Consider the following 17,585-nt stretch of genomic DNA (forward strand, 5'->3'; position numbering starts at 1 on the left):
ATTACAATTATTTAGTTTCTGTTTTGGCTTCACTCTTCCCAGAAGAGTTTTTTTAAAAATGAAATAATGTATGCACATTATTAACCATATAAAACACTATCTTGCATCAATAAATTATTATCATGAGAAACTGAAAAAAAATGTTCATTCAAGCATACATTCTTATATTGCTTAAACACAATTCTTGAATACTTAAATCTGTTATCACAGAGAATAAGGGAATAGGGCATATGGAACTGTTTTAAAACTGTCGCTAAGCATGGGGTTTGTTCACTAATATAAGGTCAAAGATGGACAGAAAAACGGTAAGGAAACTCAATCTTGATGTTTCATCCAGAATGAAGAATTCGTTTTTTTTTTCTACAAGAAACTGGTAACAACCAAGCCATTGTTTTGTGTTCCTCATTCAACATATAGCTGAAGTTCAAAAATAGCGCCCATAATATTGAGTCAGATGAAGGACTATGAGACACTCCATTAATCAATCTGGTCCTGATGCACTGTTTTCTTTTGATATATAATCCTATGGAATGTAACGGCATTCAAAAGAAGAATTTGTTCCCTTTATCACTGGCATATGTTGATATTGTCACATATTATAAAATGTACACTGTTGGTGTGATTTTGTTATAAACCTGTTGCTTTGAGGATAACCACAGAATTCATCTCATGAGGCTGGTCTTTCTTATTTTCTTTCTCCTTATTCTCCTCAGAAATCTTGCAGCACTTGCAACAGCAGCAGACGTGGGCTGTAATGACAGAGATCACATGGTCCCATGGCTTCAAAGAATGAGCACACAGTGGCAGGAAGTCCCAGGTTCTCAAACAGGGCAGTAGCCACTGTGGACAGTGACACTGCAGTACATTCACTACTGTAACAAAAGTAATGAGAACAATGATAGGGACACCTATGCCAGCTAGCACCGGCCAGCCAGCTACAGAGAGACCAAAGACAAGGAAAGGAATGATGAAGAAGAACGCGAGGATGTAGACCACAGCAAACCATCGGTACTTTGCTGTCTTGTTTCCCAGTGCCTTGGCCAGCTGGATTGGGAAACGCATGAAGGGGATGGGGTACCAAAGTATGATGCCAGACATGTTGAAAACCAAGTGAACAAGAGCAATCTGAGGAAAGGGAAAATGTGGTTTATAGGTTTGTGTCTTTAGTGTGCCTTTAGTGTGTAAAAAGAATGCAAAGAAATATTTGTTTGACTGACCTGCAAAGAGCTTCCAAGTGTTTCACTTGGACTGGCCATTGCAGCCAAAATGGCAGTTGTAGTTGTGCCAATATTTGACCCCAAAGAAAGAGGATATGCTCTCTCAATGCTTATGATCCCAAAACCTTAACAAATACACATACACTGTTAGTTGGAAAAAATGAAACACTTCTCATGACAACTCCATACTCGTTCAGATAAGCCCACATTATTTCTTCCTGGAATAACCCAGCACCGATGCTATTCCAGCATGAACACATTTGACACCATTCGTATTGACTGGATGTGACGTTCTGCCATATTTACTTACCCACAAGGGGGGTGATGGCAGAAGTAAAGACAGAGCTGCTCTGGACAACAAAAGTCATGCCTGCTCCAACTATGATGGCAATGTATCCGGTCACCCAACCAAAGGGGAATGGGAAATCTGTAGTGAGGAATATAACAAAGCTCCATTATGGATTTGCAGTATTTAATGACCTATGTAACAATGTCCATTTTAACACTGCTGGGACCTGTTGCCAGCACAATATTCCCATTCGATTTACTTGATTGATAAATGAATTATTTTTACTATTGTTATTATTATTGTTGCATAAATCCACCCTGGCAGCTTAATTATTATTGTACTTAATCACTCAGCTTTAACTCTGTAATATGAAGAGTTGCTGCTCACCTGTGTTGATGATCTTTTTGATGACCAAGGCAACCTGGCCTTTTAGCATAGAGTTGAGGAGCTTTACTATCAAGATGAGGCACAGGCAGAGCACCAGCAGGGAGGAAGCCAACAAGATCAAACCCACCACCATGTCTGACAGGTTGGTGTCCACAAAGATGTGGCTACCTGTTGAAACACATTAGCAAACGTTCAAGTGGGTGAGTTGTTTCAGCAGCTAGCAGACGAACAGAACCCGTCTACTATTCGCCTTAATAGCCTGTCTGCAAGGATACCTCTCTGTATATTTTGTACACATAGCTGAACAGTTGCACAAGAAGACTTTCTTTGTTTGGGTTACATAAAAAAGGTCTCATCCGGTCTAATCAGGGCAAAAAAATGCACAGTAGTGTAAGGGAAAGGTTGGACGGACAACATACACAGGGTGTTCGTGTTCAGAAAAATGCTAGTTAAATGTGCAAGTCAGTCAAACGTACATTTCTTGATGTTTATGGTCTGTGATATATTCTTCAGGGTCCAAGTGAATTCACCATCGGTCCAACAGAAGGAAGGAGATGTGCAGTTCTCCACCCCAGGCACGGTCACGTTCATCAGGGTCTGAGCAATAAATATTCAATAATAATCACCAGGAACTGTGCCCAAACTCAGCATTTCTATCGCATTCATATATTAGCATGTTGCCTCAGCGATATATTTTCGACCCTTACTGTGTTAGTGAATGTTTTACACCAAATCTTGATGAGGCTCTTGTTTTTTACTTCAGGGTCACCAGTAGCAATTCCGCTAATAACCGTTTTGTCCAACTGTTCAAAGGGTCAGAGAGAGTCCAGTTTAGAATAATATCTGAAGAGGTAATGATGGCAACAAGATATAACTGTTCATGGGGACTAGACCAGCATGCCTACCTCAATGATCGAGTGTGTGAGGGGGTCAGTAATGACTTTGAGCAGTGCGGGAGCATTGCCACTTCGAATGTCGAAGGCCTTTATCAGCAGCTCGGTGAATCTGTACATATAACCAGTAGCCACCTCCAGAGGCAGCAACACCAGAACAGATAACCAGTTGAAGAAGTCGTGTACTGTGGCACCTGCAAAGGCCCTGGACACAATATTCATCTTTATGTCTTGTGACTCTGACATTAACAAATAAAAGATCATGATCATTTTGACTGACTGGTAACAATAAATAATAAATAACGATGCACACAATGAAATGTGTCCTGCGGTTTTAACCATCACCCTTGGTGAGCAGTGAGCAGCCATGACAGGCGCCCGGGGAGCAGTGTGTGGGGACGGTGCTTTGCTCAGTGGCACCTTAGCGGCACCTTGGCGGATCGGGATTCGAACCGACAACCTTCTGATTACGGGGCCGCTTCCTTGACCGCTAGGCCACGACTGCCCCCTGGTGTGTTGATATGTCTGATAAAGTTTATCTGAAATTAGTCAGTTTCACATTTTATTACAATTTCAGACTGAAAACTATTGAAGTCTGAGGCATTTCATTAAATTGTGATGCATTCTGCTGTCGTGTAAGGGTTGTGCAGTTCTGTATGTAAGCCAAGTAAAGTCACCTGCGAAACATGCTCCTGTCACCAGCCTGGGTCATTGCCACTATGGTATTTGTAATGGATGTGCCAATATTAGTGCCCATGATGATAGGAACTGCGGTCTGAACCTGTAACACTATTAAACATAAGGAAAATCACCAGTTGCCATGCTGCTGTCATGCCTGCCACAATTTTAACACTGTCGAGTCAGACTCACATCCAGAGGCCACCATGCTGACCACGATGGAGGAGGACGTGCTGGAGCTTTGTACGAGTAGGGTGACCAACATCCCAATGACCAGGCCGGCCAGTGGGTTTGAGAGCACCTCATTTTCTTGGAAAATATCCCCTGCGACTTTTCCTGGTCAAAACAAACCAAACTTTATACTCCATGCAAACTTGAACAAAATGCACAATTAATACATGCAATATCTTTTCCAAATTACTCTAACAAAACATATTTGTAACATTGTCTAATTTAAATTTGGATTCATTTCAGGTAAAAATGTTTAGATTAGTGGAATATTTCTGTGCACGTACCTCCAACAAGTTGAAATGCAGAGCTAAGGATGTCCAGAGAGCAGACAAACATGTAGAGGAAGCCAACCAATAGAATGATCTTCCCTACAGAGGTCACCACCCTGAGAATCTTCGCTTTGGTATTCAACTCTGTGAATGGGGTAGACAGACAAATTGTTCAACATTCAAAAAACCATAGTCATTTTGAATGTTTGCATTTGATGACAGATGATCTTACCAGACCATTTCTCGCCTGTATCCAGCAGTTCTGGCAGGTCCCATGGGTCCTGCTCAGACTCACCCTCGATCAGAGCCACCGTGGAGTGGGCTGGGCCAATGGACTCATTAACTTTGTTGTAAGATGAATGAACAGAGACAGAATGTTGTAGTGATGGACAAGTAAAAATCACAATAATGTGAATCAACCTATATGCCATTTTTACATTTATTCTATGAATGTGAATAAAAAAAATTAAAGTGTACATACCACCGAGGTCGTCTTTTTGCTGATCCAGACAGTGAATTTCAATGTCTGGCCTAGGAGCCATCAGCTGTCAAAGCAGAGCCCAACTTTTATTAGACATATTTTTATAGAACAGATGTTATTCTGCATCTTAGCATGTTTTATATCAAATGTATTGATATATGGCTTGTTATTCAGTGTCTACCTCAATAGGACCTCATATGACATAATGTAGCAATAAATTATTTTGATAATTGTGTAAGAATGTGCTGTCTCCAAATTGTTAGCAATTTATTGTGCAAAAGAAAATCAATGTGAAAAAATAAAGTTATTTTTTTTGTCATCTACAGTATATTAAGTCGGACTTTGGATTTTATTATTATGAGGAACATTATATATTAAAATTGGATTATTTAAAATGAAAGAAAAAAAATATTGAATAAGTACAACACTCAAGCACCAATGACAACCTGTACAAACTTAACCAGAAGAAATATCCATTTTAAGGCATCTTTAATGCACTGTTTTTTCCAGTTAAATGAATGCAATTAAATCAATGCATGTTTTATAAAGTATATCTGTATTCTGCCTAGTCTCTGTAAACTGCTTAATACACTAAACAGCTAATCACACATCATCCATAATACAATATCTTAACACAAGGAAGGAAAGTTTACAGGATTTTTCATTCTTTTTTCCTGTGCCTGGTGTAACTGGATAAAATCTCAGTGGTCAGACTCTAGGCAAAGAATAAAGACTTACCTGGGACAGTTTGTTTGTTTCTGTGTCTTCAGCGATAGGGTTGCAAGCCTATCGGCACTATAAGACCTGATATCCTGACGTATGGAACCTTTTTTTGTATTCTTCAGTAACTGAGTAAAGTATTACTTTTCTGTCCGTTCAAGTGAAACATATCCCTCCTGTATCACCACACACTCTCCTACAGTTCCAGGGGAGCCAGGCTTTTATACTACATGGAGGCAGGGAGGAATCCCCATGTCCAAGGTTAACCTGAGCGGTGATAAAAGCAGGGCAGGGTAGGCCAGACTCTGTGTGGGCGGGAGCATAATGTGGGACAGCAATCAATGCACTTTGTGTCAGTCAATGAAAAATGTGAACAGTCACATGTCTTTTCAATGTGTGGAAGAGAATGTGTGTTGGGGAGGTGTGTGTGTGTGTTCTACACTAACAGAAAAGAACAGTACAGATGCAATATCTAGTTTAAAATTCAGTGTATATCAGATTATTTTGCTCCTTTGTTTCTTTTATATTTATAATTTTCTGCCTTTCCAGTACACAAAAGTGACAGGGCTTGCCCAGAAAATGAGAGTTGTTTCTAAATGATGTAGCACAATGTTGCTATATGATATTTTATGATAAGATGCCCAAGGGCAGTGCCTATTTATTTCAGCACAAAGGCATCAACACAGCCTAATCTGCTTTTTCGTGAAAACATTAAACATGCCCACAAAACTACTGTAATTGTGTATATAAGAAATTCTTTGCATTAACAGTCACAGTCTAAGCATGAATGCACTATTAGGCAAAGAATAAAAAATAGCTGACTGAAAGAACAAGAAATGTACCACATGAAAAAAAATAATTTGAATATTTTGTATGAAAAATAAGATACTGACTCCAGCATTGAACAAATAAATGGCTTTTTAACAGTCTTGACACTGAGGGATGTCCTGTCTGTATACATCAAGTATGCACTAAATGATTAAGATGTGAAACATCATTAGACACAACACACAAATTGGTCACCACACAATGCCACTTGTGTTTCATGCTTCTACTAATAATAAATCATATCTAGTAGCTCCCCCTGCTGTTACAGACTTTTTAAACTAAGCACGGATAGATACACTGATGGAATGGATTAGTATTGCCCATCATTCAGGACCGGAAAGAAGGGGGAAAACTGTGTTGCTATTTTAGTGGACCAATGGCAAAACGAACTGGTTCTTCTGGTCTAATGAACGGAGAGATTGTGCCGGAGCTCCATATTTTCCACAACCCATGGTCCTAATTTGAATACTGGGCTACTGGTATTTTGAGTCTGTTTAATGTATGAAGCACCAGTCATATCAGCATTCTGGATAGAACATCAGATGAGTTTAATTTCATATCGTGTTGTACTGTATGGGTTGGGGAACACTGGTGTATCGTAAACATTGTAGTATTGTAATATTCAGGGCCCAGTATAGTGGATGTGCAGCATGAAGAGGTTGTCCCCACAATTCTCTTGTGGCTCAGGGTGCAAATGTCCACAGGCAGGAAGTTGTATCTGGTTTTTTCCAATCCATTCACCGAACAACTGCAATTCTTCACATGTTTGCGAAACCATGATAATACATGTGCTCTAGCCAGCATTATCTATCTATCTACATTTGTATAGCATTAATCAGACACCCTTATCTATCTATCTATCTATCTATCTATCTATCTATCTATCTAGTTATTAGAGTGCGAGAACAGTGTCATTTGGATGTGTATGCAGATAAGAGAACATTGCCGAACTGTCCGTCTCCTTAGGTTCTCTATCGTCATCGTCTCCGCGCATTGACGTCACACATTTACGTAGGCCCGCTAGTGACGTCAACACGGTGTTCACGCGACAATTCGCGCAGGTCTCGTCAAGGACCTGCGGCGGATGTTGATGTTTTGGTTTTGATCTCTTTGAGGGCGGTGATTTTTTACACCCCATTTCTTCCCCGGTCGTGCTGCAATCTCGGGTCCGCCTGAAGGTCGTCTCCGCGCCGTGAACTGGGTCGCTCTCTCGGCGCTTCTCGCGGGAAGCGGCAGGCCGAGGCGGGCTATGATGGAGGACTTTGACGAAATCTACGAAGAAGAGGAGGAAGACGAAGACGAGGACGAGGACAGGGCCGCGGAGGAGCAGCTGCTGAAGTACGCTCCGGACCCGGTGGTGGTGCGGGGGTCTGGCCACGTCACTGTGTAAGATCCCGGCGGCCTTCCTCCATCACTGCTCCCGGGACGGGAGCTGCAGCTCGGTGTCCTGTGGCGGGCGACGGGAGCGCCTAGCCTAGCCTAGCCAGGGCTAACTTCTTTAACCGAATAAAACCGCGCACAGTCATGCACCAGAAGCGCCGCTTTCCACACGACAAGTGCGCGTTCAAGTTCTTTCCAAATCACGTCGAGGAAAGTAGTCACGTCTCGACGCCAAAGCAGCGACGCAAGGTCGTAAATACTCGCGCTGCTGTCGTTCTCTTCGGCCTTTCCGGGATTGCTGGGGTGTAGCGCTGAGAAACGAGCTCACTTCTTCCCCGGTGACGGTAACTCTCGGTGTTTCCCTCGCAGGTTCGGACTCAGCAATAAATTCGAGTCGGAGTTTCCATCGGCGCTCACTGGCAAGGTGAGCCGCGTCTTCTGCTCGTCGGTCTTTGTGGAGTGTGTGCGTTGTTCTGACATTTCCAGCATTTATCTGACTTGCAGTCAGTAGTTACAGGGGACAGTCCCCCCCGGAGTGTCTTGCTCAGGGACACAATGTTGGTAAATTTGAACCTGGGTCTTCTGGTTAGTAGGCGAGTGTGTTAGTTGTGCAATTAATACCACAACAGAAGTACAACTGCTTTGGTAATTTCACTAATTAAACGATCTTGCATGTTGGGTTATGACAGGGCAGGAGATTTCACTTAATTCAGCCGAAATCTCGACATTCTTTTGCCCTTTCTTGGAGAATAATGTAAGACCTAAGATAATTGTGTGTGTGTGGGGTGTGCCGATATCATGAAATTAGTCTACAAGTGGAATCAGTCTGATGAGCAACACTATGAAGACCTTGGAAGTCCCGGGTTCAAACCACACTTACTACCACTGTGTCCCTGAGCAGGACCCTTTACCCTGAGTGTCTCCAGGGAGACTGTCCCTGTACCTGCTGGTTGTTCGGCGCTCTGGATGATTAAATGCCAGCTATTGGACCTTCTGCTGTGCAGGTGGCACCTGAGGAGTTCAAGGCGAGCATCAACAGGGTAAACGGCTGCCTGAAGAAGACGTTGCCGGTGAACGTCCGCTGGCTGCTGTGCGGCTGCCTCTGCTGCTGCTGCACACTGGGCTTCAGCTTGTGGCCCGTCATTTGTCTTAGCAAACGAGTGAGTCTGCCGACCTACTCCTCCGTTTGGAGACTTGTCGCGTGGTAGCTGCTCCTTTTTTTTTTTGATTCTCGGAATCAATTGAATGGTTAAAAATGACAATAAGCAGCTGCCATGTGCAATTATTTTGAACCTGCGTCAGTCTTAGAAATATGTGTGTGTGTGTGTGTGTCAGTGGGCTGTGGAGTAATTTCAGACACAGCCTCAGGCATGCTAAGACACGTCAAATAATGTCCTCGCCTTTGAACCGCCTCTCCGCTTGCCCCACCCCACAGACCCGCAGGTCTATAGAGAAGCTGCTGGAATGGGAGAACAGCAGGCTCTATCACAAGGTAGGACTGTCTTCTGCGCGCAGGCATTCAGGTGTCCCCCTGCGACCAAGTCAGCTCAACATTTTCCCTCTCGCTCCCTAGCTGTGCTTGCACTGGAGGTTGAGCAAGAGGAAGTGCGAAACCAACAACATGATGGAATACGTGAGTCGGCGTTCTGCTCAGCTATATCACAGTTCATCCAGGTTGCATTTTGCAGTGTTAACTTCTCGTTCTTGTCCACCGCTTAGGTCATCCTGATAGAATTTCTCCCCAAGATTCCCATCTTCAGACCAGACTAACGTAAGCTGTCCCCGAGCCTTCGCCGTGGCCTTCCGTGGTGCCTTGCTTGGTACTGTCACAATTGTTTAGTGGCTTCTGGTCGCAAATTTTTTTCTCGTGCACACGAGAAAAAAAAAAAACGTTCTGTCTTTGCTCTCGACTCTGAGAGCTGTTGTTTACACTTGGCCACCTGTCACTTACAGTGGGATCAGTGTGTGTGTTGACATGCAGGTCCCTCGTCTAAGCACAGGCATGCTCACTGGTCCCCAGCACAACAAGCCACAGAAAGTCTTCTTTATGTCCATACTGGAACAGTCACCTTCAAGTTTTTGTTTCCGTCACACCCCTCACCTCTCCGTCCCCAAAGAAGGGCGGCATGACTGTCTGTAAAATGGGCTGGCGAGCGAGTAGGCCACAAAAAAAAAAAAAAAAAACAGCTGCCATGCAGGACAAACCTCGGCACAATCCAGCCTCCTCTCACCTTACCACGTCTTGAACTGTCGAGAGACAATCACGTGAAACCGGGACACTCTGGGATTCTTGACAAAGACGCTTTCCCACAGATGGTTCCATGATGTCATTTATGTTACTGGCTGTGTGCAGAACGATGCATGTAGCCTAGGAGCTGGTAAGCAATGCACCAATGAAAACAGCAATGCAGCACAATTTTTTAAGAAAACGTTTTCCGTATTATCTTTTCTTCTGGTATATTAGTAGTATTTTTGTTTACCTTGTCAGCATTGTATTCTGGGGGTTAATATAGTTTTATTCATACTATTTTTGTGTGCATTCATGTGCAAGCTAAATTGGGGGTGGGGGTGGGGGGTATGTTGATGGCGTCAGTGTACCTCGAGTGGCCTGGACCACTGAAGTAAATAAATAAATGGATGAGACGTTTCTTTTAAATGGCAAGAGATTGGTGAGGGGCACATGCTCCCCCTTCCAAAGCAAAAAATAAAAGCTGATCATCAGTTCTGTCTCACCCTGATGGGTTCGGTTTTGGTTAAAAGGGGCTAGTTCACTGTAGTCACTTTACAGAAATGTCCATCAACAGTTGCTTTTTTTTGGGTGGTATTTCAGAAATTCTCCCTGCAATTAATGTTAACTGGTATACGTTTTAATTATAACGTGGAAGTGGTTGATGCAGTTTGGTTGGATGTGATGCATTTTGAATTTGGATTCTTTACATTCGGATTGAGAACATCTTTATGAAATACTCCACTGAACAGGAAAGAATCGATTGCCACTGATTCACACCGAATCCCAGTTGAGCAGCAGGGGACATTTCTTCAGTTTTGCTAATGTAATATTAATTCAGTTGTCAAACTAGACAAGCGCCTAGAAAATAATCGCAGCCCTAAGAGGATGAGCTTAAGCTCAGGGTTTCCCAACTTGCAAAAACAAGCAGCCTGTTTTCTGTACACATGAAGATCGGAATGATTAAAATGACACCGTCTACATCAAATGAAGCCTGTTCACTCTGTTATCGTAATGCAGGCTCACTGTAGGTGTGTGTGTGTGTGTGTGTGTGTGTCTTGTTTGCAGATGATTATATGTACAGGTCTCTCTCAGTTTATTTTGTCACTGAACCTGAACCCAGGTAATGTTCTCAGAGTATTTATGTACAGTATGTGCAGTAATAAAAATACCCTTATACTTCTTTCGAGACTCTTATTTTACTTCCATACTGCTAAGAACGCCTACTGATATAATCTTACAATAGTTGTAAAATGTACTCTTAAAGGTCCCATAACATAAAACTTTGACTTTTGTGAGATTATTTTACATTAAAACGAGTTCCACTAGCCTGTCTAGGTCCTGCAGTGGCTTGAAACGGCGATATTCTGCTTCATCGTACAGAGAGCATTATCTTGCCCCTTATGGTGTCATAATGGGAAAGATTGGCTCCCGTTTCTCATGCTTTGTCCACCCAGAGAATTTCCCATCCCTCCCCTAAAAAGAATAATCTCCACCTACTGTCATGGCTTCATAACGTGGGAAGCATTGCTTGGTGGCACAAATGTATTTTATTAGTCATGTGAGCCTCAGAAGAACAAGTGGGTTAATAAACCCCGACACTACTTCCTGTCTGCCATCTCGGGATGGGTTAAATGTCGAGGCCACATTTGACTGTGTGTTGTGTCACATTTTACAACTAAACACTTTTATTTCACATAATTTCCATAAATGCCCCCTCAACTTCTCTAGGCCGCGCTCCTCCTCATAATTTAAAGCTACAGGCACAGAAATGGTGCATCATGGGGAAATCTCGATGCGCGACTGGCTGTAATTCTGCACCACGCATGAAACTTGGAAAGAGATTTCAGATATAGTATGCGGGGGACCACTACGACATATAAAAGCATGTGTTGTGGGACCTTTAATAGATTTAATCATATAATACTAAAGCTAGTACGAAAGTTTTAGGATTAGTCTAAAAACCGTTTGCGGCAGAGGCATGATGACCATGAGGGTGAGTAGAAAGAAAGAAAACCAGCAAACCTTCACAGTTACTATCAAATGCTCTCTTGTATCCAATCCAACAAATCAACATCTACATGGTACTTGAAAAAAGCAAAGGGGGGGGAGGAAAAAACAACATTGCGTGACAGATCCAGCGTGATTTTCGGGAGAACATCTTCATGGGCTTGAGTTACACTGACGGCGACGGGAGAGCGCGCAGGACCGGTATGGACAGAGGGGGTGACGCGGGGTGATCACTCCATGGCCTCCTGATTCTCTTGGTCGGCCGTCCGTTCCTCGCTGGGCTCCTTGCCTTCTTTACTGCGCTTGGACTTCTTGTGCTTGTGTCGACGGTGGCTGTCGCCCTCTTCGCTGTCGTGTCGCCTCCTGCTACTGCTGCAAGGCAAATTGTTTTTTTTTTTAGTTTTCCTTCCCTTGGTTTGTACTAAATGTTTATATACCGCTGTTATTAATACATTATTGCATCTTGCGGGTTTTACACATTTAAATCGGTATAATAAAACAATACTTCGTTCAAGGTACCTTCGAGAAGACTTGTGTCCTCTCTCCTCTTTCTCTCTGTGTCTTCTCTCTCTGTGCCTTTCTTCTTTCTCTCTGCTCGCTCGTTCTCGGTGTCTCTCATAGCCACGTTCAGGGTAATCACGGTAGCGGTATCGCTCCTCATCACTACAAACGGGTGGGAAGAAGTCACTGTTTTTAATAATAAAAAAAAAAAAAAAAAAATCACATATAAGCCCAGAGTCAGAACCAGACGATGTCCTTATTCAGCTGCTCAACAAGGTCACCTGTTATAAGCCATAGACGAGGGGCTGTGCTCCCGGTCCCTCTCCCTGTCCCGATCATGGGCCCGCTCTCTTGGCCTCTCACGCTCCCTCTCTTTTTCACGCTCCTTCTCGCGCCGAGGGTAGTAGTCCATCTGCTTTGAGTTATCCATCATGGTAGGCCAGGATGCCAAACCGCCAGGCATGGGGGGTGGGTAAGCACCTGAAAAAGGGTTTCGTTTTTAGTACGGAGTAAATCCATGTTAACTAAGACGACACAGGAAAATGCAGCTTTACCAGCAGGGAAAGGATATGGTGGGACTGGACGACCATCATAGCCTGTCGCATGGCCACTGCTGTAAAACAGGATTTATTCATTAATAATAATAAAATATATAAAAAAAACACTGTAGTGGTGAAATGTCTGTGACTTTGTACAAAGCAGCTTTACACACAAATGGCAATTCACTGACTTGTCCATAGTCGGTATGAGCGATGGAGGTGGTGCACCAGGGGGAGGAGGGAACCCTGCAAATGAGCACATTCTCTTATTTATAACTTGGTTAGAGTGGGGTTAGGACCTCCAGTGCTATGGGTGAGATCGTGGTCCACCATGGCTAATACAACACCAAGAGCTTCCTTCACTTTGGTTGACTACCCATGAAAAACATACTAATGCCCAAGTGTAGTCAGTACTACGTACCAGGAGGAGGAACGGTGATGGGTATTCCTGTGTGGAAGAAAAAGGCTTTTTAATGCACCTGCAACAAGAAATCTTACATCACTGCAAAAAGAGCAACAAAAAGGTTTGCTTACTTGGAGGTGGGATGAGCGGAGGGGCTGAACTGACATTAGGGGGTGGAGGCAAGAAGGGTGGAGGTGGGATGTTCGGAGGCATTGGTCCTGGCGGGAAGAACGGGGGCATCTTGGCTGGTGTGGGTTCAGAATGCTCAGAGGAATGCTCAGAGATCACCTGTGAATCACGAGACACGTTTCCATTATTGTACCAAGTGGGTTATGTTTCTTCTCTCGGTGGGAACAATGGTTAATAAAATAAATCTCAATACTGAAATAGACCTGGATGTTGTTGCCATCTAGGTTGTGCCGTCTTCGCCCCTCAACGCGACTAATGGTGGCCGTTTGCCCACCAATCACATCAATTGTGCCACTTGACTTCCTATAACACACAAACAACAGAAAAAGAGAGAAATTTGTGAGTGAGTCTGTGAGCAATAGCAACATAGAAATACAAATATATAAAAACCTATTAATAATGCAAACTGATAAATGCTATAAATGCAAACACACACACACACACACATACATACAATTGCATTGATGACGGGTCAGCGATGACATTCCTTCAACCATCTCAGCCATTGGCATCACAGACACATGTCTAACGACTCATTAAGCTAGTCATGAGGAACACCACACCCCACTTACGTATAAAAGGACAAGTCCTGTGCGGCAGCGCCTGTCCACTGGGATGGGGAAACCCTAAATGTGCAGCAGAGGGGAGAGAATGACAAACATCCATCCAAAGCCAAAAGAGCAAGACCAAGTACACACTACCATGTGCGGAAGCTGTGCTGTGTGCACATTAGCATGCATATAATGCAGATTGCATGAGGACTTGCATTACCTACTATTACCTACTATTATTTTATAATAATTACTATATTCTGCAGTCCCAAATGAAAAGTCTGTTGATGGACTATCCGGTGGTCTTTACTACCTGGTAGGGTTCACTCCAGGTTTGTAGATGTTTGTTGGAGAAGAGAAGTCTGGCTTGACTGTGTGGGGGATCATGTTTGTCGCATCTTTCTCATTGTTTCCAGTCCGTCCCTGCTGAACCTAAGCAAACAAAGGAGATTTCGCTTTTATGTTCTCCTCAGCAAAATAGTGAAGTGAGAGATGAACACAAGCAGGAGGAGGAAGACATAAGCGCTCAGACAACTGGACATGACAGAGGTCCGTAAGTCACAAGCATGTTGTGTACCGTGATTTTGCTAGTTGCAGATGAAATGCTGTTAACATCCACACCCATACGAAGTTTCTTCTGTTTCTCACAGTAAATTTTCCAGGTGTCCTCATTGAAGCCATAGTTAAAGTAGTCTGAGAGGTCAGCACCTGCCGCAGCCAAAAGCAAACAACATTATTATAATAAATACACACAGAAGAACAAAGAGTGAGTGGAATTTTCTATATTAAATTAACACACACACCTGGTTTTCTCCAGGGCTTCTCCTCAAAGGACTCCATGTCCACCTCCAACACTGGGACTCCATTTATGTTGCCAGGAGCATCAAGGTCAACTCCCTTCAGTTTAGCGCTCACTTTAAAGAGAATGATCATAAACATGAGCAGAAAATAAAATAAATCTGCATCATGCATAATAAATGTCAAGAAAACATGACTGGACAGATTTTAGTTTTTTTTTTTTTTACACAAATGTGTAAAAAAAAAAATGACAGTAAGAAGCCAAACCAGTTTTCTTTGTTCATGGTTAATTTTCAGTTCTTTTGTAAATAGTGGCAAAGCACTTGTGAAAATGGAGGCTTTATTTAAAACTACTTACCGGCTCCGTAGGGTCGACTCCCAGCATTCTTTATGTTCAGGTTTACAGGCGTTGCACCATAAGTCCTAAATTCAGTAAGATACCTCGCTGTAGTGCAGCAGTAAAAAAAAGCACCAAGGGCAGAATAAGCGATTCGATTACGGGGCAACCCGAGCTCGCTGAAACCCACGTGTACTGAGGAGCTCCTGTCTTGATGTCACCGATTGTAACGCGCACGTCGTCGTCATCGTCATCACTGTCACTTTCACTGTCGTCATCTCCAGTCGCTTCTTGCTGTTGTAATAAAACACACCAAAAACAGCCGATTCAGTCACTTGTGTTATTTAGCAAATGTTTCTCCACTTAATCCACAAATGTGCTGGTAAAACGGAGGTACCTGACTGGCCACTCCATTGCCTGTGGCTTCTTCCAGTACAGGAGGAGGAGGAGTTGCAGACGCAGCAGCAGGCGAGGCGGCAGCAGGTGGAGCGCTACACAAATCAACATGATGGTCCCCAATTATGATTTTTTTTTTGCTTTATATAAGTCTCAGTGGTCCCCTAATACCAGTACTACATAATTTCTACATCCAATCACTGAGCAACTGCAATGCTTCGCACGTTTTCAAGCCGTGATGGTGGGCGGGGCTACTTTTTTAGGGGAGCGGTGGGAAATTCTCAGTGCAGAAAAGGCTTGAGAAAGGGGAGGTAACCGTTCCCCTTATGATGTCATAAGGGGATACAATTCAGAAGCAGAATGGCCAAAGCACACTTTATACATATCGCCATTTCTAGCCACTGCAGGACCACAGCCAGGCCAGGGGAACTCGTATTAATGTTAAATAATCTCACAAAGTCCACATTTCATAATCTTCCTATACACAAATCCAAGACAACTAAAAACCTTTTTCGAAAAAAAACCCAAACTCTAATCAGTAGAGTTCAACATTTGTATGCTTCTTGTAGATATGAAGAAACACGCGCTTACCTCACCGCTGCTGTCAATTTAGCCTCTTCGTCCTTGTTGTCTTTCGCTTCAGCTTCATCTACACACACACACACACACACACACACACACACACACACACACAAAACAGCCTTCCATTTACGCCCTTCCCCTGGTCTAAAGCGGGGTATTTCATAGACGCAGACAGGAACACGGAACACGAATACGCTCACACACGCACGACCAAGTCGCTTTACTTTCGCGCCCGGACGCGACTCGAGCCACGGCCGGGGCCGCGCACAGTACCAGAGCCTCGCCGCCATGCGACACATTAGCCGTGAAAACCGACCTCCGTACAGCCATTCTTCCTCCTCGTCGCCCGCGCTAACATCAGTCGTGGTCGTTTTGTCCGCTTCCTCAGCAGACATTTTCTTCCCTGGAGCAGAAGGGAGATTTCGACGGATATCAGCCGGTCGCGGGCCAATCCGGTAACCTTTAAAGCGCAGAATGTACGGGCAAGTCGGGGGAATTAGAGTACCACGAGTAACTTCACGAAAACGTCCCACTTTAACGTGAGGACTTTTCACTGCAGTCCAGCGAGAAACATCGGAGGGTTTCAGTTCCGGTGTCACGCAAACTGGAAATTCTACAAAATAAAAGTCATACGTAAACGTGCAAAACATTTCAGAACCACAATACCTACGATTCTTTTAATTATTATTGTTATTATAATTATTATTATTGTTAATAATATAAAGAGCAATATATTGCTGTTTTAACACGTTTTGAGCGAGACAAGTGAATGTTTCAGTGCTACACTGTATTGAGAACACATACAGTAGATCATTTTATGCACGGAAGCAGAACAGAAATATGAGGAGAGGACGTAGAGTTACCTTTTTCGGGCTCATATTAAACAAGTCCAAAGCCTTGCTTTTATTGTAAAGGGCTTTCACCCAAATGGACAGGTCACATTGACATTTTAAAGTGAAAGGGGAGTGATTGTCATTGAAACACGTCTTATCTGCTGTTAACCCACCACGAGCAGTGTGCAGTGTCCATGACAGTGTGTGCATGTATTGCATAACGCTTGCATTAGATTTTGTTCTGCTACCCAAGACAAAGAACAAAAATTTATTGTTTTAGTCTGCATTAATTGACATTTTAAGAGAGGTCTTGCAAATTTTGTCATTGCAAAAACAGCACACAAAGTACACAATATACGCACCAATTTTACAAAAGAATTCTCTCCATTAAGATAACAATAACTTTTTTCTATTCTTCTTTTTATTGGGTCACACTTTTCTACAACCACCTGTTCCTTATTTGAATCAGTGCTGATGTTGTTGTCTAGTACACAATCCTAAACATTATTTAAACGTTGTTTTAAAACCTTCCTGAAATCCTTCCCACTGGAACCTTTGGATAATGAGCTGTGCTTCATGGAAATGGGAGACACAAATACCATATTGAATGTTTGTATTGATGATAAATATGAATAGCTATGAAAAGTATAAAAGCTCTCAGGTTGACTCCAGAAATTGAAGGGATTGTCATTGTGAAACACTGCAGCACAGCACACGGTGACACAATGAAATGTGTCATCTGCTTTTATCCCATCACCCTTGGTGAGCAGTGGGCAGCCATGACAGGCGCCCAGGGAGCAGTGTGTGGGGACGGTGATTTGCTCAGTGGCACCTCGGCGGCTCAGG

The 17,585-nt window shown here is 43.2% G+C and overlaps 3 protein-coding genes across 5 annotated transcripts; 1 reads left to right on the forward strand and 2 right to left on the reverse strand.

The window, feature by feature from the left end:
• Window positions 1-627: 627 nt before the first annotated feature.
• Window positions 628-5,347, reverse strand: slc34a2a (solute carrier family 34 member 2a). Its single transcript, XM_028975759.1, has 13 exons — window positions 5,184-5,347; window positions 4,446-4,509; window positions 4,197-4,307; window positions 3,980-4,108; window positions 3,657-3,800; window positions 3,464-3,575; window positions 2,799-2,991; window positions 2,601-2,696; window positions 2,370-2,490; window positions 1,894-2,061; window positions 1,528-1,644; window positions 1,218-1,342; window positions 628-1,125 (listed from the first exon to the last, which is right to left on the reverse strand). Exons 2-13 carry the CDS (start codon window positions 4,504-4,506, stop codon window positions 628-630), a joined length of 1,875 nt encoding a protein of 624 aa, XP_028831592.1. The 5' UTR covers window positions 4,507-4,509; window positions 5,184-5,347.
• Window positions 5,348-7,019: 1,672 nt separating this feature from the next.
• On the forward strand, window positions 7,020-10,783 carry chic2 (cysteine-rich hydrophobic domain 2). Its single transcript, XM_028977906.1, has 6 exons — window positions 7,020-7,379; window positions 7,743-7,797; window positions 8,378-8,533; window positions 8,809-8,865; window positions 8,947-9,006; window positions 9,093-10,783. Exons 1-6 carry the CDS (start codon window positions 7,243-7,245, stop codon window positions 9,141-9,143), a joined length of 516 nt encoding a protein of 171 aa, XP_028833739.1. The 5' UTR covers window positions 7,020-7,242; the 3' UTR covers window positions 9,144-10,783.
• Window positions 10,784-11,626: 843 nt separating this feature from the next.
• On the reverse strand, window positions 11,627-16,495 carry fip1l1b (FIP1 like 1b (S. cerevisiae)). 3 transcript variants are annotated; one of them, XM_028977904.1, is made up of 17 exons: window positions 16,223-16,495; window positions 15,916-15,973; window positions 15,326-15,419; window positions 15,119-15,222; window positions 14,950-15,014; window positions 14,597-14,707; window positions 14,371-14,501; window positions 14,107-14,225; window positions 13,815-13,868; window positions 13,446-13,545; window positions 13,185-13,341; window positions 13,072-13,098; window positions 12,842-12,896; window positions 12,666-12,724; window positions 12,393-12,591; window positions 12,130-12,297; window positions 11,627-11,982 (listed from the first exon to the last, which is right to left on the reverse strand). In XM_028977904.1, exons 1-17 carry the CDS (start codon window positions 16,299-16,301, stop codon window positions 11,841-11,843), a joined length of 1,722 nt encoding a protein of 573 aa, XP_028833737.1. In that variant the 5' UTR covers window positions 16,302-16,495; the 3' UTR covers window positions 11,627-11,840. The 3 variants fall into 3 exon arrangements, with proteins under 3 accessions (XP_028833737.1, XP_028833738.1, XP_028833736.1); XM_028977905.1 differs by having other exon boundaries at window positions 12,130-12,273; window positions 12,824-12,896; XM_028977903.1 differs by having other exon boundaries at window positions 12,824-12,896.
• Between the last annotated feature and the right edge of the window lie 1,090 nt (window positions 16,496-17,585).

This window comes from Denticeps clupeoides, chromosome 4 (assembly GCF_900700375.1).
Source record: "Denticeps clupeoides chromosome 4, fDenClu1.1, whole genome shotgun sequence".
Classification (NCBI taxonomy): domain Eukaryota; kingdom Metazoa; phylum Chordata; class Actinopteri; order Clupeiformes; family Denticipitidae; genus Denticeps; species Denticeps clupeoides.